The 23,146-nt window shown below is 45.3% G+C and overlaps 1 protein-coding gene across 4 annotated transcripts in view; it reads left to right on the top strand.

Annotated features, from left to right (window-relative positions):
* Positions 1-23,146, top strand: part of UBE2I (ubiquitin conjugating enzyme E2 I) — a 271,849-nt gene that overhangs the window by 183,211 nt on the left and 65,492 nt on the right. For all 4 annotated transcript variants that reach the window (XM_069647196.1, XM_069647198.1, XM_069647197.1 and 1 more), the window contains 2 exons: positions 18,656-18,765; positions 18,844-18,923. In XM_069647196.1, the coding sequence (XP_069503297.1) occupies positions 18,656-18,765; positions 18,844-18,923 (190 nt within the window). The remainder of the gene's footprint in view (positions 1-18,655; positions 18,766-18,843; positions 18,924-23,146) is intronic.

A 23,146-nucleotide genomic window follows, 5' to 3' on the forward strand; every position in this document is an offset into this window, starting at 1 on the left:
TTGCAGGAAGTTTTGACCCTGCTACGCTACAGAAAGGTGCAATACAACATGTACCTGTAGCGGAAAAGAACGAGGATTGGTATTCTCCATATTTCCTCATTCCAAAGGATGGAGGACTGAGACCCATCTTGGACTTGTGCAACTTGAACAAGTTCCTACAAGTTCCTCATGAAGGACCAGTTCAAGATGGTCATGCTTTCTCAGATCCTTCAGGCTCTCCAACTTCAAGACTGGTTATCATTGGACATTCAGGATGCTTGCTTTCATGTGCCAATCCATCTCAAGCACCGAGTACCTGAGGTTCGCGATTGGCAACTCTCACTATCCGTTTCGAGTTCTGGCATTCTGGTTGACCTCCGCCCCAAGAGTTCATTTCACCAAGTTGATGGCTGTAGTGGCAGTGAGTCTCAGAAGGGGATTCACATCTACCCCTATTTGGACGATTGGATGATCTGGGCACGTTCTCCAGAACAAGCCCAGGATCATCTATCCAAGACTTGCCACTTCCTTCACCAACTAGGGTTTTCTCTGAATTTAAAAAGTCAAACATGATACCATCACAGAAGCTCCAGTTTATAGGAGCAGTCTTGGATACTTGTTCGGGCAAAGCTTCGCCTCCCGAAGAGAGCTCGCCACATTCTGCAGATGGTGACAAAATTCCAGAATGCCCAGTATCTACTGGCCTTTGATTTTCTCAGGTTGCTCGGCCTCATGGCATCCTGCATTTTTCTGGTGCCAGAAGCCAGATTGATGAGATCCATTCAATGGGCCCTCAGGACTCGATGGTCTCACTTTTCAGGGGAAATGACAGATCTTTTACAAGTGCCAACCAGCGTAGCACAGGCTCTACAATGGTGGGCTTGCAAGAAACATATCCTCAAGGGAGAATCTTTTTGGCAACCATGGCCGGAGAGAACTGTAGTAACGGATGCCTCACTCACGGGGTGGGGAGCTCACACCAACGAGTTGACAATCAGCGGTCGCTGGTCTCCATCGGAGTCCAGACTACACATCAACCTATTAGAGCTGAGGGTGATCAGACTAGCTCTGAAGACCTTCCTGCCCTCTGTACGGGGAAAGAATGTCCTGATAGTACATGGCCACTGTGTTGTCCGTCATTATCTCAACAAGAGGAGTAGGGTCACTGCCACTGTGCAGAGAGGCGATGCAGCTCTGGTTCTGGGCAATACAAGAAGGGATCTCTCTATCTGCCATTCACCTAGCAGGAGAAAAACACAGCAGCAGATGCTCTGAGCAGGCAGAGCTCATTCTCCCACAAGTGGGAACTAGCTCAGGAAGTCCTTCAAGAGATTTTCACCCTTTGGGGGAACCCCTCAAATGGATCTGTTTGCGACCATTGTCAACAGGAAGTGCGAACTGTACTGCTCAAGGGAATTTCCCCTGAGAGGAGCTCTAGGAGATGCATTCGTAGTGGAGTGGGAGTTTCCTCTTCTATATGTTTTCCTTCCAGTCCCTGTGATCCCTCAGGTAATCAGGAGGTTGAGAAACTTCAGGAAGACCATGATCCTAATTGCCCCGGATTGGTCCAGGAGAACGTGGTACCCGGACCTTCTCAACATGTCAATCTGCCCTCCAAAAAGAGGATCTTCTCTTGTAAGAGGGAGGTCATGTTCTCCATCCAGAGGTCAACACTCAACCTTCACGCATGTCTTCTGAGAGGTTGAGGTACAAGGATTGGGACCTTCCGGATGATATGGAGGTTTTGCTTTCGGCCAGAAGGCCAGCAACAAAATCTTTGTACCGATGTTGTTGGAACAAGTTCAGTAACTGGTGCAAGGATAAGAATGTGGATCCCTTTGAATGTGATATTCCAATGGTATTATCTTTCCTGTTACATTTAGCTAATCTGGGGCTCCAGGTTAAGACAATATAAGGATATGTAGCAGCGCTATCTTCAAGCGCTCGTCAGAAGAAAAATCTAATTTTAAGATACCTTTTTAAGAATTTCTAAAAGGTTTAAACAATATTTTTCCACCAATACCTTTTCAAGTTCCTGTGTGGGATTTAACTTTGGTACTTACATTTCTGACATGTGCACCCTTTGAGCCTTTACATTCTTGCCCGTTAAGGCTTCTTAAGTTAAAAACTATACTTCTAATTGCATTGACATCAGCCCGCAGAGTGAGTGAGTTGCAGGCACTTTCGAGCAGTCCTCCTCACACCATCTTTCATAAAGAGTTGTCCGAGTCAAACCCTTGTTTCTACCAAAAATAGTTCCAGACTTTCATCTGTCACAGAAAATAATTCTGTGTTCTACCCTCCTCACACAAGTAAGGAAGCGGAAAGACTACATAGGCTAGATCCCAGAAGGGCTATTAGCTTTTATAGCTCAAGATTGTCGAAAATACATCACTGTGACCAACTATTTGTGGGATACACTGGTCGTAAGTTAGGACTACCTGTGACTAAACAAACATTATCAAAATGGATAATCTTGCCATGAGGGTTTAAGAGCTCATTCAACTAGGGGCATAGCAACTTCAACAGCACTTAAGAAGGGTGTCCCTGTACAAGACATTTGTGCAGCAGCCACATGGTCATCCATGCATATTTTCAGCAAACTTTATGCTTTGGACTCAACTACCTCTCAAGGAGGTCTATTTGCCAAATCTGTACTACATTCGGTACATGACTAAAAAGACATCTGTCCTCCCGCCTCCAATAAAAAAACTGCTTTGGGAGTCTATCTAAGATGAGGAATACGTGGGAGGGGACAATCCATTCGAAGAACAAGTTAGTTACCAACTGTAACGTTCTTTCGATTGGATGTTCCTCCCACGCATTCCTCATCGACCCTCCCCTCATACCCCACAACAGTTTTACATGGTTTACACTCAATTCTTTTAAGTCTTAAGAGGTACACCTTTGTTTATAATACATGGGCTCTGATACATGAAAAAAACAGAACTGAGGCCAACGGGTGCGCTTGGTAATTATACTAGGATGACGTTGATACTAGACGGATGCCGCCGAGGGACATAGCCGCCTCGAGTGGAGCGCCTTCTGGTGGAGAGACATTTTCCGAAGCAGCAAAGCTGAAGGTAAGGATATATCTAAGATGAGGAATACGTGGGAGGAACATCTAATCGAAAGAACGTTACAGTTGGTAAGTAACTTGTTCTTCTCCAGCATTGGTATCTTTCATAGATTCACATGCGAGCACCCACCTCCCCTGAGAGGCTGCTCCTATCATACTGTAGTTCCTACGGTTCAAAATTTGCAGATGGCTGTCTGAGGCGGAACTAAAGCCCTGCCACCTCATTGGTTGGGCCATAAAGCACCAAAGTGAGGTGGAGAGACTACACAGTAGAATGGCTCATAGGCCTCAATGGGGTATTTGCATGCATTCGCTATGGAATAATGTATATAAAAAACGTAATTATTTTTATCAGCGAGGATTCCGTGTCTGACAGGGAATATTCAAGCATGTGAATCTATGAAAGATACCAATGCTGAAGAAATAAAGTTACAGGTAAGTAACTAAGACTTGGTGTTAGCAGAGTATTGTTGTGATGTCCTCGAAGGAGCCAATGGGGCCAGGAGGTCTAAATTATGAGCGGTTAGTGTACTTGAGTTGGTTGTAGTTAGTTTGACCGTGAGTAGTTCACACGACTTGACAATGGGTGAGGTGGATACTGATCCCTGGGCTCGTCTTCGCTATGAAGGCAATGCCACCACCTCTGGAAGTTTCTATCCGCTCTCAGGATAGTATAGTTGTTGGTTGTGGCCAATAACAGTGGGTCCTACCGCTGCGTGAAGCCACGTCTCGGTTATTGTTGCTAAGTGTAATTTACCAGTATTAAGCTCTATGGCATGGGCTACCATAGATATGGCATTTATTAAGCCCCCTTTAATGTAGGGGCTGGTGGTATTAGAAAGGTTGGTACAATCAGTTCTTTGGTTGCCTCTAGTTTTTTGTATTGGAGTTTAGGTCATTGGGCAGCGGTGGAGGACTAGATTTCACAAAGGGTTTGGTCTTGAGAAGTATCTGGCAAGTCTTGAACCAAGCCTGCCATTTCTTACTCCGATGGAACAAGGTTGGTTAGGTACTGGTTTCGTGGCATAAAGATTAATCCATTGGTTGGGATTTATAGTACCTGCTGTGCCAGTAGGTATGACTGCCTCTGTATTAAGGTACTTAGTTAGGCTGTACTTCAGGGGTGGCAAGAATTTTGTAGGTGTAATCCCCAGTGGATGAGAGGAGGGAATAGTCATAAACTTGGGCTCTAACTGCTAGGAGTCGCCCGCTAAGGCATGGTAGTTGGCAGCAGAATAGGTGAACATCAGGATTATTGTAAGGTAGCTAGAGGCATGCATAATATAAGAGGGTAGGTCAACTGGCTGTAGGTGAACTGCAATCTGTGTCCAGGTACTTGGATACTGTGCCATAAGCCCTATGAAACCTGGCATGGCTAGGACCCTAGTAGTCGGGTTGGTAAAATGAGGTCCGGTGTATAAACTGATGATCAGAAGATGTATGCAGTATATGGCAGGCTTAGTCCTAAACTGCCAGGTGCTGGTATCCAATATTGGCCAGAAGTCTTGAAAGGCTTTGATTATAAAAAAGCATTTGGGCTGCACAGTACTATCCATGGCGCAGCTAAAATAGTTTAGAGGTCCCAATGCATTTCAGGCACCAAAATACCAGAGGCAACACAATCCGTTTAGCTAAGTGATTCTTGCAGTAAATATTGGCGGTACAAGTTATGTTAAACTAAACACTACAATTGGGCGTCAATTATGGTGGGTAGCAGTCATGTGTTAGGCATACTATAGGCCGTGTTAGAGGGGGCCCAGAATTATGCACAAGGGTCTAAGGCATATGTATATAGAAGCAAGTCAAAGGTTAAAGTCACAGTGCATATTAAAGGTATTTTGGATATAGATAGGGATTGATATGCCTACCAGTCTTATAGAAAGCTGATACTCATTAGATGGACTATGATAAACCTGGTAGCACTCTAGGGTATAGTATCACTGAGCCACGTAAAGTGCTCCAGGCATATTACCATTAGGAGAGTAGGCAAGATTTACTGATAGCATTAATGGGTCTAAGACCATGTTCGCCGCACCCACTCGAACATATAGCGAGTGCAAGTAATGGTAAATGCACATAGATGCAGTGCAATGTTCATAAAGAATCTAGACTCGTGTGCCATGTACACCTGCCGCTTCATATTCATCTCCATCGGAGGGATGTGAGGCAAACCCATAGTCAGATGTGAAGAGGGTGTAATAAGAGTTTAAGGATTACAGGACATGGTTCAAGAGTATGCGCCTCAGTAGATTCCCCCAACCTTTAATGGGACTGGTGCTGGCGGTAGGAACATGATCTGCCAGGTGGTATAACTACTCACTTGTTGGCAGATGTAAGGGGGGGGTGTCCACGGCACGGATGTTCAGACAGGTGAGTGGCCTTTTGTATCAGGCTTTCTGTGTCCAAGGCCGGTTAACGCCTTCTGGTGATTCTGGAACAACCGAATGGATCACGATGACCAATTGGGATCCGCAGCTCACGGGAGAGCGTTGCTAATCTGCAGCAGCCATCTTAAGTACAGCCCCCGTGTTTGTACACAGCTGTAACAAAAAAAATCAGCTGGTTAGCAGTCACTGCTGCGGGTTACTGCATGGATCTCGGGGGCAGTATGGAGCTTCAAATAGGCTAGTAATGCTTAAGCATATGCACTCAGCCTTACCCTGCTATCAGGTGGAGTGAGTAACTCTGAGCCGCAAGCATCTTTCGCGGAAGGCGGTGGTGGGGGGGGGGGGTATGGCCTTTCCACCATCCTTTATTGGTGTCCTTCACTAGGGAGGGGAACAGAACCTTTTTCACCAGAAAAATAACACTTTCCTTGTAAATGTATACACCCACGGCCTAGTGAGCCTGCGCTCCCTTAACCCCCCCCCCCCCCCACCGGCACCACACCAGTCCCCTTTTCCACGTCAACAGGAGTGGACCGCTTTCTCCAGCGCTCGTGGGAGAGGCCTCAGGCCCTCTTAATTCCATGTGCTTTTCTTAATCTTTTTCTTTGATTCTGGGAACCTCAGCCACCGGTGCCCTATCCTTTCCCAGGCGCATGCCGGCCTGGGCTGGCTTCAGCAGGTGCCTGTTGTGCAACTGGTCATTTCCCACCTCGGATCTGCACACGCTCTGCCTCAAGTGCCCTGGGTAAGAAGCAATGGGATGGCTGCTCAGCATGTGACACTCAACGCTGCTGTCCCTCAGAAACAGGCTTGTGCCGTGGAGGGAATTACTCTTCAGGACTCCGCCTGAGAGCATTAAAGAATATGTACGCAGGAAGACCAAGATGGTAAGTGTGCTCTTCTCAAAAGCACCCCGCAGTGGCGACTCCCTTCTGGGGAAGCCTGTTGATGGGAGGTGACAGTCTGGCCCTTGCACTGTCGGGAAGGGTTCTGAGGAGTAGCTACTGACTTAAAGAGCAGAGGGGTCTAGGGGCCCTACTGGTTCTGCCGCCAAGGAGCCTGCTGACTTTGATACTGGGACACAGAACAGCTCAGCTGTTAACAGGCACACCTGAGCGGGCACCTAAATACAGCGCAGGCAGCACTACTGGCCCTATGGTAGAGGGCCTACTGCCTACCAGGCCCATGCCTGAGGTGCGGGGGGTGGTGGGCGGAGGGGCAGGCATGCAGGCCAACCCAGGCCTGTGCCAGACATGGCCCCGCATGCAGAGGGCACGGGAAAGATGGCGGTGCGCCCTGACAAAATAGTGGCCAGGCCAGATCCTCAAAGGCGGGAAATGGGCTCCAACACAACAGAAGCTTGCCAGCAAGGTGAACAGCAAAGGCACGAACCTATGGCCACGGCAGACTGGGTTCTTACAACTCCTGTCACTTGGACCACCTCATACCCGACCTTCACAAGGCAAGTACAGTACAATGAGGTGATGTACTCAGGTGTGGGCAGACAACAGGCGTTTACTGCTCCCTGCGAGGAGCATTTCTTTGACAAATGTTTGCCCCTCATGCGGTCCCCATAGATGGCGAAAATTCTTAAGGGCATAATTCAGGCCATACATACGCCTCAGCTCGTGCCTGTGCAGCCTGCACATCCACCGCTGCCTGTGCCTTTGGCAGGTCTGGTCGCATCATCTTCGTCTCCAGGGCCATAGCCAGTGTCGGACCTGGCGCCAACGGACCCTGTGGCCCCTACTAACAAAGACCAGTAAGACACTAATGAGGAACGGGACACCTATTGTAATTGTTTATTTGTACATCGCTTATACTCAAGAGAAGTGCTTGAAAGTGTTTAAAGGCGGAAAGGGAGCAAGGGAATACAGTTTTCATTCTTAGGCCTTGAGGCTTCAGAATGATCTACCAATAAAGTAACTAGCTTACTAGGCCTAATGGCATTTCTCCTAGTGCATGAAGTGTTTCAGCTGTAGTTTGTTTACTGTGCCTGTTGTATGTCTCTGCGCCCTGATGCATGCAGGCTTATGGTGCATTACAAACATAAATAAAGTGGAGACAGGACAGAACTTACTAGGCCTAGTAAATTCAGGTCATGCAAGTGCACTGACTGACTGGCTGGGTGGCGGCGGGGGAGGAGTGGGGAGGTGACGAGTGCAGCCGACCCTGGGTTAAGTGCAGAGAGGGTACCCCTCTCGGAACATATGCTGAAAGTGCACTAGTGCTGACATAGTGCAGAGGCCTGGAGGCAAGTGCAAAGAGTGGGGAGCCTGGGACCTGTGAGGCTCTGGAAGTGGACTAGGGGACCAGTCGGCAAAAGCTGGACAGGGTTAGGGAAGAGTGCGGCAGGAGAGAGAGTAGGTTAGCAGGGGTGAGGGAGGGAGAAATGGGAAAGGAGGAAGGTCTTGAGTTGTTTCCGGAACTTAAGGAGCTCCGGCTCAAAAGGAGAGTTAGGCAGGTTGCTCCAGAGGAGGCACCTGTAGAGGATAAAGATCTAAGCCCAAATCTCTGCTTGGTAAAATGGCTCACCTGCGAAGTTGGGTAGGACGAGCAGAAGGCTGTAGAAGCAAAGTATTTGAGAAGAGAGCGTTGTAGATGGTGCAGGACCTGGCCTCGCCCCAGAAAGCCTTGTGGACTATGCAGAGGGTCTTGAACTTGATCCTAGCAGCCACAGGGAGCCAGTGGAGGGATTTCAGCACTGGAGAGATGTGGTCATCCAGGTTGAATCCAGGTCTGGCATCCCCTTGTAGGAGGACATTGAGGCTCTGGCTGAGAAGGTTTGGCTCAACCCCCACTCCACACAGCCAGTAAATTAGAGTTGTTGTAAAATTCAGGGAGGTGGAGGTTGATGCCCTGTCAGTGCACCTCCAGCCGCTGTCCTCTCTCGTGGCATCTATGAATGCCAAACCTCGGACTTCTTCGGCGAGCACCTCAACTTTAGCTCAACTGGGCAATGAAGAAAAAATGCTAGAGGCCTATGGGAAGGTGGTTTACTCTAATGCAGGGCTCCACCGCAGATGGGCCAAGGCCAATGTTGTACTGGCTGTGGAGGGAAATTGGCGACTTCTTCCCGGACATTCCAACCCACAAGCAAGCCACCTTCAAGGCAGGACTTGCTGAGGCAAAAATTGAGGCACAAGACCTTGCACTGCTAGCAGTATCTGTGTCATCCGTTGGAGACGGTGCGCAGCACAAATACCTTTAACATTGATCTGTGTGGTTATGGACATTTAAAGGATGGCCTGGCTGAAGACGACCTGGTTCAACCCTGACGTTCAAGCCAGAATTCTGGACCTTTTGTTTGAGGGCGGTGACTTGCTCCACTCCAGAGAAGGGATTAGATGGCAGTGAGCACACGGACAAATCCCTGGCCTTTCTCACCAAGCCAGCAGCCAAAACATTCGCAAAGGGCCACGCCTGCTCTGACAGGGTAGATGTTTGGCTGTTTCCAAATGTGAAACCACCAGGAGTTGTCGCACTAAAGCTTCTTTCAGTCCCCCTCCGAGTCATCTGCCTCTGACCCAAAGAAGCAATGACTGCTTGCTTCAGATCCACACTACCCCGTTTGGTGGCACGTAGGCCCTACAGTCAAGCTTGGGGCGCACGCTTTGTGATTTCGATAGTTTCTCAGGCTTCCGGCTTCATGGGATATGCAAAAGCGGAAGATGTTCCCCACTGGTGACAAGGTGGCAGCGATCGAGGCTTTGGCCACCCACTTCCTCAGCAGTTCAGTAACTACAGCCTGGTGCTACTAGCAGCGCCTGGGATTACTGGCAGCATTGCTCCTGGCTATCCCTTACACCAGGTTGCCAATGAGGAGGCTGCAGCAGCATTTTCCAGCATCATAGGATCAGGAGTCTGGTCATCAAAGAGCCCCGATAACTATACCCACTTGCCTACAGCAAGACCTCACATGGTTGGGGCAGGATAAAAATCTCATGCTGGGCAGGCGATCCAGCGGATTGTACTCTACTACAGATTCCTGGAAGGGGGGGGGGCTTCTCTGTGGGACTCCGACTACAAGTGGCAACTGACTGTGAGGGGCCTTCAGATTTTCAGCGCGGGGGGGGGGGGGGGGGAGAGAGGGTTACCCAGACCTGTTTGTGTCAGAGAACAAGCCGCAAGCGGACTTGCCAGCAGTTCGCTTCTTTAAAGAGGGGGGGTGGGGGATGGACGGCACAGCTCCATTGAGGATGTGCTTCAGATCCCCCTCGAACAGGATATGTGCGTATGCATTTCCTCCATCCCACTCATCCACAAGGTGGTTTGCAATATCGGGCAGACCCAGTGGGTGCGTCTCATTCGCATAGCTACTCAGTGGCCGGGCAGGCCCTGGTTCTCAGACCTTCGCCAACTCAGTCTAGCCAGAACCCCTCTCCAGAGTGGCTAGCCCTAGCAGCCTTGTACCTGAGCAGGTAACTCGACATCACCAGCTGTCTCAACAACCTGGGAATCATCCAGGGAGCCAGGAGTCGAGCTACTGTAACAGTACAAAAGCAAATGGACCAGGTTCTTCTGGGCTAAGTAAAAAGGAGATATGCTATCCTGCACACTGTACCAGATGTTATCTTTCTCGGCATACCAAGCCAGATCAGGGGTTCAGGTTGACACCTGGAGGACATACCTAGTGGCCATTGGTACATACACTAACTGACAAGTTTACGTTCTCATCTCACTACCCAGTAGTGAAAAGACATTTGGTGGGGTTATCCAGACTATACATGCCTCTCTGGTGCCCACACGTAGTGTGGGACCTTAAGGATTTACTTAGAGATGGCCACAGTGGACATCAAAGTGGTCACTCATGACCACGCTACTAGTCAGGCTTACGTCAGCTCGCAGAGTTGGAGAGACACATGCCACTGGTAGCTTCGGATGAAACGGTGTAAGGTTTGGGACAAGGTTGTGCTCCACACTCACCCCAGGTTCCTCTCAAAAGTTGTCTCTGCCTTCCACATTAACAAAGAAATTGTGCTGCTCACTTTCTTTCCGGACCACAAGGAAGATGCTAAAGGTTCTTCACAGTTCGGACGTCAGAAGAGCACTGAAGGTCGATCTTGACAGAACCAAGGGTGTTTGCAATACGGATGCCTTATTTGTCACTTTTGGTGGCTCAAGACCTGGATGGCCAGCATTCAAAGCTTTTATCCAGAAGGCATGCAAGGTTCAGCACAAAATCACCAAGGGGCATGCATGCTAACGCAATCGGGGTGAAGGCAGTGGCTGTTGCCTTTCAACGCCACGTACCATGGCAGGTGATAGCAGAGCAGCAACATGGGACACCCCATCGCCCATTACTGTCTGGATACCCGTGCCATCACTAATGTAGCTTTTTGCCAGGCTGTCCTTTGTAATCTTTTTGCCTAGTGTTAAAGCTCTCCTCCCCAGGGCAGTTTTATCGGTGGAAGTGCCCATACAGGATGAAGGAAAGGGGATGGAACGTAGGAGTGGTACTCTCTGGAGTGACTAATGTACTAATAGTACGTAGTCCCTTTCCTCCATACGTACCACGTTAAAAAAAAAGCAGCGAGGATGAGCAGTTTAATACAGCCGACACATGAAATGGGACTGAGGTGTGGTGACGGTGGGTGGTTTAGTTAGTGCATGCTCCCAAGTCGCACGCATATACATTTAACAGGAACATTTTTCTGGTCCAAGGTTCCATTCCCGTCCTTGGCGGAAGTCTAAAATAAACCGTTGACGCAGCTGCAAAGCACACCCTCCTCTTGATAGTAATCCCAGATCTTTGCAGCAACAGGTCTGGAGTGATGCACCTGTCCTCCAGTGAAGCTTTGTCTGATTGCTCTGGTGCCCCTCATTTTAAGCCATCCGTAAATGTGTGGTGGCATTTTCCATAACTTTCTGGCTTTCCAGTTCTCTACCTGTTAGTCTGCACGGGCTCTTAGCGGGAGTGGCTTTAGCAACTTTCACAAAGTTATAAGTTACCTGCTGGCATCGGCTCATTCTAGCCTATGCGTGTATCTTTTCTCCGTGCCCTTGGAGCAATGATAAACATAAGCAATAGGCAGTGCTGAAAACCTGTTTACCAGTAAAATAATACAAGAAGAGTTTGCATCAAGTGCAGTTTCCACAGAGGCCTGGAGCAAATGTCCATTATGTCTCTGAGCGCACCCAATATGCACTGCCTAGAGACATCATGTTTTCGTCAAAAGCATTACACCCGGTCTCTGGGTTCTTGGTTGTGAAAGAATGGACACCGGATGGGAACTTGCAGCTGACAAAATGCTCCCAACAAAGGCTTCTTCAATGCTTCTCCCAGCTGTGATTGTGGCTCTTTTCAACGCACCAGATCAACGGTTGTTTGATGGCCTCGCTATCTCGGTGCAGCACTCCGGTGGGTGAGGGGGAATCTTGCTTCGGGAGGTCCAACAAGAGTCCATTGAAGTTGCAGCAAGATTTGTTCTTTGGTAGATGTTGCACAGCACTCTGGCTAGAAGCCCCAGGTAATTTGTGGTTTGCAGCCCAGGAAGGTCACACAACTTGTTGGATGACTCGAAATGCATATCTTAAGGCTGGTTGATCTCACCAGTCTATGGGTCGTTGTCTTTGGGACTCTGTCGGATCAAAGAAAGGCAGCACAGGTAGCGGTTACATAGCAGGAATCTCCGGTCGCTGGAAGAGGCTACAGCGTTCTCTCTTCAGGTTCAACTCTAGTGGTCGACTTGGCTTCAGCTTCCAGGTCAGATATATACAGAAACCCACACACCTGTGAAAACTTTCCTGAGGTTTATAGAAAAGGGGTGGATTCTCGAGGCGATGAGGGGCGTTTCAGACAACTCCCTCACTTTCTGCCTTTAGCCACTCTGGAGCCTCGACTGGCTACAGAGTTCCAGTGAACACAAGTACAACCAAAATGGCAGAAGGACCAAGAAAAGCACATAAAATGGCAAAAAAGCCACCCTTCTAGATTAATCCTGACCGGTCTGCATTACAGCGGTTGGATTGACAGCCTGTAAGTAAAAATCGCACAAGTCAGTCTAGTTTGGCCACTGTCACCAGCCATAATGGTAAGCTTGTCACTGTAGCAGAAATGTTACCTGGTATCCCCCTTCTCACAACTCCTGTATCTCCCCAGCACTCAACATAAGTGTTCTCACAATATACAATGTAGAGGGGATAAAATCCCTCTTGATATATCGTGCAGAGCACATGTTTTCAAGGGCATAGAGAAAATAAAAAGGGAAGCCCAAGGGGCCATACTGCACCGAAAAGTGTGCTGCAATAATGAAATGTAGATGCCTGCAAAGTAATAGGAAAGTATAGATTCAAAAAACTATGTAGAATCAGAAAGATGACGAGAGTAAAAAAGTTGGGTGGGGAAATGTTTCCACTCGATCATGGAAAGAATACACGGGAACATGGAAAAAGAATACACAAGTCTTTCAAAAAGTGCTGAGGGGGGTCTTGCATGTGATGGTGATTTGGCATATACCATTTATCTATACTAATAGTATACCCTTGTTGCGATTGAAAGTTCAGAGCCAAGTGTGCAATGCTAAAATCTATATAAACTCATGATGCAATGTTGGCTGCACCATGTTAACCTTACATCGTTCAGAGGTCAGTAAATTGACTTTCCGTTAAAGGTAATAATAAATGGTGCTTAGAAGCTGAACCAACACTACATGAAGTGCTAATTAAGTTTGATGTGTATCTGGATTACCACTACAAGGCGTGTAGGTATGGTGGGGAGGGGGTGGCAGCGCGCATCTGAAATGCTTATGCCCATTCAATTGTAGACTTTTCTTCTCACTGCCACCTTTCCACTGGACCCAAAGCTCACTAAACTGTGCCAACCTCTTTTTAATGGGGGACCCCCGCCCCCTTTCACACGGGTTGATGAGCAGGTGCTAAAGCCTGCTTCTGGGTATATAGTATACTCCAGTATGCAGGATCTACTGCTGGGTCACCAGTTCAGAGTACATGGAGCACTGCAAACCTAATGTCCGTGTGGTGCACACATGTTGGCCATTATGTATGCTCAGTTCTATTTAACTGTTCGAATTCTTTATTTACATTCTCAAACGCTAATTTATTGTCACGTTTGCATGGCGCCAGTTGGCCTCTGCAGCCAAAAGCAGCTGCTTGTTTTTTTTTTTATTGTTTTTAGTTGAGATTAATCAACTTTACAATTTATTTATCAATACAAAAATGAAAAACATGACGATAAAAGATCATTTAAAATGAATTTAGACATCAAAAGGGGAGCCAGTTCACAAGGTCAAGTGTTCAATTAATCTCATTTGTGTAGCATTTACTTTACATAAAACATTTGCATAAAAGTTCACTTCATTATCTTTTTCAGCATCAGAAGCTATTTGATTTTTGTCTGGATTCGTTGTTTTATTCCTTATTTTTATCTTGTGTTCTCAGCTCTTCTAAGCTATTTAAAAAATTTAAGGCTCCCATTCTTAACCGAATAGAACGTCCACCAACTATCATTTTCCATAGAGTTATGTGACCGGTTTAGATGATCTTTTACCGCTGGTTTTAAGAATTTAACCCTTTGGTTACAAAGTTCACTGCAATCAACCAGTAGGTGGCGTAAGGTTTCCGTTTGTGATGTAATTTTGCAGAACCTGCAATCTTTTTCTGTTAATTTTTTTTTCCTTTTTGCTAGAACCTCTTGTGTTAGCCACAGATTAAATCTTAATCTCAAACTCTTTTCTATGTTGCACAGATGGGCTTTTTAGTAAATATGGTTCAGCCAGTGTGTATTTCTTGTGTGTGAACACCGTTCCATCGAAATCATATCTTAAGCACGTGTTTCTGTTTCTACCCCAGTCCCACTGGAATAGTTTGGTTTTGACTGCATTTGGGTTTTCAATTAATAGCTTCAGTGTAACATCGGCATAAGCCATTGCATTTATGACCTCCTTGCGCAAAGGTGTCATCTGAGCAGAGTATGTGCTGTGCCAAAACTCCTAAAAGCATATTTGAGTTGATTGCTAGAATGCACTTCCTGCTTAAAGATGTTAGGTACCACAAATAGCGAGCGTAAATAGAAATCGGTCCCAATTCATTTCTGATTAATGCTATCGGAGTGCAATTTGGTAAATTTAAAACTCTTCCAGAATTTTGATTCGAATTTAGCCCATAAGCTTTCATGTAAGATTGGTAGAGTTTCAGCTCCATACAATAGTATCGGTGTTACCTTTTGTTTGAAATATGTTAGGATTGGTGAGATGGAAAACTTCCCATATTTTGCTTGAATTATTTTGGCCTGCGAAATCAGCATGTCAAGTTTATTGGACCATTTTGATATTTGTGCTTCATGAGTAGCTCCTGTGATTATCATCCCCAGGTACGTATATTGAACTTTTTCCAATTTTTGTTTCTGTATTGTCCATATGTAGTTCCTATTTTTTTGCAGTCATGGCTTATATACCATGACCTTGGGTTTCTCCAGATTAACCACTAATAAATGTTCTGTTACGTATGTAGATAATGCGTCCAGCAGTTTCTGTAGTCCCACAGGTGTTTTTGACAAAAGTATCAAATCATCGGCATATAACAAGGCCGGAATGCATTTGTTGGCTATTTTAGGTGCATCCGCAAATTCAGCAGTAAATATTCTTCGTAAATCTGCTATAAAAAAGCTAAATGCAGAAGCAAGAATACATCCCTGCCGAAGTCCTCTATATGTTTGAATAGGAGGGGACGAAAGACCCTCTTGGTTTATCCTTATTTGGATACTTGTGTCCGAATATAAAGCTTTTATTAAAGTAATTATGTGCAACGGGCAATTTTCTTGAATTAGCTTTTGAAGCAACATTTCTCGTGAAATTGAATCATAGGTAGCACGGAAATCTACAAATGTCATGTACAGGGGTTGTCTTGTTTTTTTATGATGTTGAATTATTGAAGTTAGGGTTAGTAGGTTGATTGAGGTGCCAAGGCCTGCTATAAAGCCTGTCTGGCATGGGTCTCTTTTGTCGTTGTTTGTTGCCCATTTGTTGAAGTCTCTCAAGATAAACCTAGCAAAGATTTTCCCTCGTACGTCCAAAAGCGCAATCGGTCTGTAGTTGGAAGGACATGTCCGATTGCCCTTTTTGAAGATGGGTACTATTATTGACTTCCGCCATGATGCCGAGACTATACCTGTGATTATAATCAAGGAGAAAATGTTGAAGAGAATTTTTGTCCACTGCTCAGGATGTTCTTTGAGCATATAGTTACTCAACCCATCAGGGCCCGGTGCTCGTGATCTACTAGATTTTTTTTATGACGCTTAAAATGTCTTCTGAAATAAGTAAATCTTGAAAGTTGTCTTGGTTTTTTAAACTTTCTGGGTTTATTAACTCTGTTCCAGCGTATAGCTCTTGATAATGTGTAACCTAACCCAATCCGATTCTAATACACCATTGATTTGTACTGACAGTTGGGTAAATTGGTTTGCGTTATTTAACAATGTCCACATTTCTGAAATATTTTTAGATTCCAATGCAGTTAACATTTCTTCTCCTTGGTTTTGGTAGAGCCATGCTTTGTGTTCTTAACCAGTTCTTATATTTGTTTTTTAAGGTTTTAATCCACCTCTAGCTTCCGTTGATAAGGTCTTTGCCAATTTTATTTCCTTTCTCAAGTTATTTTTATGCTGTTGAATTTTTTCATGAAACTTAAATTTGGAAGCATAAGAATTTTGATTACCCCTACTTGGGGTTACTTTGTACACTTGTAAGCACGAAATATAAGAATCTTTTATAGCTTCATTTTTCTTGGTTCCTAGTGTAATATCGTAATTTAGTTTTTCTAAATTACTTGGGTTCCACCTAAAACGAGTTCTTGAGTTGTTAATCGTTAACACTGGAATATATCCTTTATTTTTAGTCATTTCATTCAGTTGTGTATTCTTCCAAGTAGCAGACAACATTTCATGGTCGCTGTGTTTTTGGTGCAGCACCTCAAAATTAGTTATTTGACTGAAAGTTTTAGTATCAACATACATATAGTCAATTATTGACTTAGGTGTACCTCTTGTCCACGTGTTTTTGGGTGGTATATCATTTTTTTGAGACCCATTTAGCATGATGAAATTTCGGGTTTTCATCAAGCTTTCCCATCTAAGACACACTGCATTTCTCTTGTTACAAGCAGCTGCTTGTAATAGTTGGTGTCAAGCTAACCAGGTAACTAAGGTAGGCAGGAGCCAATTGTTTCCAGCAATTTCTAACCCTGCGAGCTGTTGATGAGGATTATCATGCACACTTTTTTATGAACATTTGCTTGAACAATGTGAGGACCACCCCATGCACCTGCACAACCTGTATGTTCATTTTACAGACTTAACCCTAGGGCTGTTCCATAAGTTATGCACCCTGGATATAAAGTTAAAGGCCCAATCTCACCCCCCCCCCCCCCGCCCCCCCACTGGCCCTGAACTATGGCGGTTGGGAGGGTTCTATAAAGCAATGTGCTATTTTAGGGATTTTAAAGAGTGCGGGGGTGATTGGATCAGTCTGCCTCGGATGGTTTAGGGGAATTTGCCGGGAATCACATGGCTGTGTAAGGATGCTGAAGGTCTTACCACGCTCGGCCATGACTGTGACCCGGCAGACTCATAGCAGTAGTGGGAACAGGATTTCTGTGGGTGCAGCCCAACAAAGAACCTCCCACACCTCCCCCTGTTGCTCCAGTTAAGATCCCAGTCATGGGAGTGTTGGCAGCCGAGCCAATAAATCCTGTGCCGTGTCTGTCCAGAGCGGCCTGGGAAACGCAGGGTGCTGGCGGTGGTACTAAACAGTGCTTCAGTGATACGGTAGCAGTGCACATGGAGCCCTGGCAAAAATCCGAATTGTGGTCCATTTTATTATTTTTTTTAATAATTATACTGTTCAAATGGAAAAACAGTTTCATCTTGTATACTGATAGAATTTGTTGTAATCCCTCAACACACGTTTCTCTTTTTTGTGGTTGTTCATCAGGAGGGTTTAATGATGCAAATCAATTATGACCTAAAACAAAACTTCTGATCAGTTTTGGCATATCTTAAAATAGTTTTAGACTTTTGATTTCAGCCTCAACCACTTTAAGTTATAATACTTACTAAGGCTCAATATTCACTCCATAAAGACCATTTTGAAATTTGAAAAGGAACACTTCTTAATTTTGCTTGTGTGTTTGTGCATAGTTCATCATTCATGCTAGTTTCCCTTTTGGGTGTATATGGTGTTGGGGGCGGGGGGTTAGGAATAGTGTACAATCTAATAGGAGGTTTGGGGGATGGTGTTTGGAAAACTCGAGACATTTTTTAAAGATTTATTTTTTTGAAGACTCAGTCTATTCTGTTTTTTGTATAGCACCACACACCCAGAGGCCTTGGTGCTGTTGATGAATGAACATAGAACCTACAGTCGTATATCCTTCAGGTTGGCAATGTTCATAGAGCACACGTGTACTTCATCTCAGCCTTGCGTACAAGAGCTGAAGCCCTTCCAAATAGAGCTGCAAAATTATTTAGATCTTGTGGATGGGTAGTCCAGTGCAGCAGATGAGCTTTGTGCAAGGGTCCCAATAACCCAATTTCTTTGCTATAGTTTTGTATTTTGTTTTTTTTCGATACAAATCCTGTAGAGGAGATCTTATGCTGGAGTCGCAAGTAGTAGTTTGATCTAAAATGATCAGTTTCACTGATTTAATGAATTTCCTTACTTTACCAAAACCTCAGCAGAGTGGCCTTCACTTACTGCCCCCACTTTTCTATAGGTAGTTCAAATTAAAGCTCTAGATGGCTTGCATCAAACAATTGGAATGAAAAACTGCCTGTACGCTTTGGCCTTGCAAAACACTAAGCACAAGTTTCGGCCTCATTGTTCGGACTGGTATATGGTGGAATCACGTGAACAGTGCACTCATATCAATATACATGCATTTTAAGAAAAACAATGCACCAGAAGAGAATATTAGAAATTCTCGTATACTGGTTTCACATCTCTTGGGACCCATGCACGAAGCAATCCTGTACTAGACCTCCCACAATACTGGAACTTGCTGCAAGGTAAGGCAGGCTGCCTATGTTCAACGCAGCATCCCATTGCCACCACCAGGAGTGCACAAATTTCTGCCACTACCTTTTTAAAAGGCTCGACTGAAGAATTTATTTTGCTGAACTCTGGGGTATCTGTGATTTGCATGTTGCACTTTCATGGTTTTACTCGTCTTTACAGAAATATTTTGATTTCAGGTAAATTTGAACCACCTTTATTCCACCCAAATGTGTATCCTTCAGGAACTGTGTGTCTGTCCATATTAGAGGAAGATAAGGACTGGAGGCCAGCAATCACAATTAAACAGGTAACTCCTAGCTAAACAACCGATGTGTCAATTTTTGATGAATAATGTGTTTGTGACCATTTCTTTTTTTTTCTTAAGATCTTGTTAGGTATACAAGAACTTCTAAATGAACCAAATATTCAAGATCCAGCTCAAGCAGAGGCTTACACAATTTACTGGTTAGTATTTAAGAACTGAACTAGGATTGGATTGCATGTGTTGGGCAATCTAATTTCTGCCTGAATGCTTTGATCTGTCTGGTATGTGCTCATTATTTTTGCGTACTTGGCAGTCCATGTTGTAAAGATTATCGTGCTTTTTTAAATTTATTTTAAAATTTATTTTTTAAGAAGCTCCATCTCCACAAGTGCTCTTTTGTTAGCCCGTTTTGAGGTCCTGGAAAGTAAGCATTTTGTAGTGGGGAAACGAGCTGCTGTGTAGCATTCATTGTCTGCCCCTTCACCCAAACGAGCCCTCTTCCTGATATCAATGATGTGCAGGCATATACACAAAGTTCCAGGGACTGTATTTCTGTCAAGCTCACACCTGTGAAGTAATGTCAAGGGCTAAACAAACTCTATACAGGATTTAAATGAATTCATCTAGTCCATTTTATTTAGACAGACAATGATGGTCATCAAGCACTGAGGCATGTGTTTTATGATGAAGTCAATTGAGAAAGAACAATAGTTTGCTTGTTGGGTGCTTGTACAATAAGAATATAGTGTTTCAAAGCACCCACAGGGGAGGGAGGGAAATGCATGACCACACAACATTCTGAGCAGCGGGGACAGGGACAAACCTACTAAGCCTTGAGTGTTCAGAACGTGCAAGTGCAGAGAGGAAGAGGAGTTAAGTGCTGGGCAGTCAGAGCTTGTGGGTGAGCCTTGGGCGAAGTTCTAGGAATGTTGAGTGCTACACAGCCTAGGGAGGTGCAAGTGTGGGCCTCCAGAGCGGAGGGTGTGCAGATGCAAAGTGCTGTGAATAGACAGGATCTGGGAAGAATTTGGTGTGGGAGGAAGTTGCAGAAGGTCCAAGGACACCGATTTAGCAACTGTGGGATGAGAAGAGAGGAGTTCTGGAATTTGAGAAGATCCAGTTGCAAGGGGTGGGAAGGCTATCCCAAAGGAGGGAGCCCGCAGAGGAAAGTAAGCACCCCCTTGTTTACACACGAGCTTGTGCCAGTGCTGTTGTATTAAAGCATTTTGCTAAAATGAATTAAAGGAAAAAATTATGGAGGAAGGAAAGTCGGAACCACCGTGTATTCGTAGGGCAGGGGGTGGGGGTGGGGGGCCCTCACTTGGAATCTCATTTGGAATTGTGCTGACACCATTTGTGCAAAAGAGCAGTAAAGAAAAGTTGTGGACAGGAAGGATGGGAAAATAACTGTTACACAAACATCAGATAATTTAATGGGGATCAACGCATTGGGTCACACACATGTTCCTCCAGGGACCGAAGGCCCCAGACCTTGAACAATTGCATGTGAATCAACCGAGGTCTAGGGCCTGACTCTGGCCGTGATCACCTAAGGATTTAAGCAAAAGAAATTTCAAATGACACCCAAATGGAATGTCTTTAGGAAAAACGGTTTAAATTGGTGCCAACTCTAGTTTTGACTTGTGCAGCCGATTTGTCCTTGGGGGGGGGGGGGGGGGCCCAGCCTTCAGGGCCACAGGTGTATTGTATCATGAAAATCTAAGTGATAGTGGTTGGCAGAACATAACATTATGGCCCCATTAAAGAAGTCCTATCGGTGGACCATTGCTACATATGTTTGAAGTCTCAATAAGTTCAAGTGGAAAAGTATGACATTCAACATTTTTACCTTGGACTTATTCTGCTGAAAGTGTATATTATGCATTTAAGTCTCTCTCACAGGGAACCACCTCCGAACTGTAGCTCCCGAGGCTACCATAGATGAGCCTGCAACCAAACCAGAGGTTCAATGTGTACACCAGCAAATGAAGATGGTAAAAATGAGCACTGTTCCTAAAACGCCTTTGTTGGCAGCCCAGTGGCTAAATAAACAGCTGAAACGGACTGTGGTGTCCAGAAGTTTTGACTAACCAAGCAGTCCTGTGTTCTGTCAGATGACATGTAGTTGAACAGTGTAAAAGAAAAGGTGTGAGCTGTATCCGAACTGAAAGGGAGAGGTGTGCACTAACCTGCTATCAGTCCAATTCGTGAGGAATAATTGAGGCAAGTAGTCTATCCAACTCAATGTGAACACCTTTCGAGTGTTCGGTCCTAAGCAAAATACAGAATAGCCTCGGTCAGGCATGGCAAGTACAAGTAGGACAGTGTGCAAGATTTGAGTTGAGTTCGCGTCAGGCTTTCGGACTCACTGCAAGTTGGAATCGTGTCCGTTCTTCCTGATCCAAAATACCGGGATCACTGAATCAATTGAATTGTCTTGCATGTTCAAACTATGTATAAAGCGCGCAGACGTGATGTGCAACACTGTGATCTAGCGAGTCACCATCTTGAGGTGAGCTAAACTCTGGGTAAGGACTGTACAAACAGTTTCCGTATTTTGCAGGCTCAAGGCCCTTTGACAGGACATGCAGCCCACAGTGGGAAGCTCCAAGGCAGTGTATCAGTTTGATGACAAATATCATGCCAACCAACCCTTATGGTTGGACATGAAAACAAAGCTAAATGATGCAGAGCAAGTATCTTGAGGTGTCTAACTCTTCTACAAACAAAACTGGTTTGAAATTAGTACACCAATTCCCCAACTGCAGAGAAGTACAAAATAATGATGTATTGTGTCCAAGGCTCACAGAAGAGCCGACCATTGCAGGTCTTCATTCAAAGCATCCTGCTCTAAACAGAACGATCGCGTGATCGTAGTGAAGTTGTGCGGGTCAGGGTTTACTCAGTCTATGACATCCAATATATTTGGTGGTGCGAATTTGCGCAATTCAAAAAATGCTGTTCCAATGGGGTTAGGGTCCCTGTTTGAATACAGGACCAGTGTTCTCCAATATCTGTGGAGACTTCACTGGTAGTCATATCAACATACATTTTGTAGGAAGGGCATTTGATAATGTTTACCACGTTGGACTTATTACAGTTTGATCTCAGATTAGTTTGTTTCTTTGTGAATGAACAATGCACTGGTGAGACTTGACTAAGGCAGCGCATGCTTCAGCAACCGCGGATCTACTGTATTTCAAAACTTTATTTTTTTATGGTTCAAATTATTATAGTTGGGTGCGTACTACAACGAATTGCAAGGTAGACAAAGTAAAATAGTTGCCACCTCAAACCTTGCCAGGCACATGGGCAGCCAGCTATTGAGTAATTGCTTCCTTGTCACTTTTCCACATCCCAGTATTTAATCTGACGGTCAGGCCTTCAGACAGCCCTATCCTATTCATGCCCTAAAAATACAAATTCCACCTTCCCATCAGGCCTAATAAGGGCCATTCACAACACTCTTTTTGTTCTTTCCCTCTAGACAGTGAAGGAAAGGCTTCAGGAGGCGTGGGGTGTGGCATGGGAGGGGTTTAGGGGGCATTTCCTGTGTATATTGAAGGGTGTGGTCACCAGTGGGGCGTAGTTGGAGCTTTGAATTGGGTCGTAGGTTTTTTTCTTTTGGGGCTCACTGCGCCCGCTCATTTCACTTTTTATCGCTCCAACATATTTATAAAACAACATGAATAACTTAAATATCAACTTGCCTTTTACAGTCTGCATATTATGTATATGCAGACTGTGTGGCTGCCATCTAGTGGCCCTTTTTAATAATTTAGAATTGTAGTTTTGTGGCTTTTAAAAGTAACCTTTCCCTCTGACCATATTACTTTATATACTTTTGCCTTGCGAATACAATTTACGGGTGGATCCCCCCCCTTAACCCTGTGAACACTTATACCTGACATTTAAACCTGCCATGCTTCTTTTCATCCTCCCCTTCATACTATATATTTTTTAATGTGTATTAGGTTTTTGAAACTATACAACCCAAGGCCAGCCGCAGTCTCAAATTGGCATTAAACACTGGTCGATGTACACACTGGCCATCTTCCGCCAGACCTTCATATCGTCCCCTCCGCAACCACTGAACCCCCCCCCCCCCCCCCTGGTATAGATGTCCCTTTTCATTGTAGCTTCAGTAAGTCCCAACAGACCAACAATCATTTCAACTAGGCTTGAAATGGGATCTGCCGATCAGTGATCACTCTCCATCCTTTTCCCACTACCTACAGTCGAGCCAAACGCACCTCTGGCCCTCAACCCTCCACCTTCAATTCACCCTCTGCTGAACCACCCCCCCCCCCCCCCCCCCGGGAATTCACTCCATTTTGCTTTGCAACTCATCTCACCACCATGTATGGCCCCTGTAATCCTTTCTATTACATGGATATTCTTAGCAGTGCTAGCCTATTCCCTT

Source organism: Ambystoma mexicanum, chromosome 2q (assembly GCF_040938575.1).
Source record: "Ambystoma mexicanum isolate Mex_15411 chromosome 2q, UKY_AmexF1_1, whole genome shotgun sequence".
NCBI lineage: Eukaryota > Metazoa > Chordata > Amphibia > Caudata > Ambystomatidae > Ambystoma > Ambystoma mexicanum.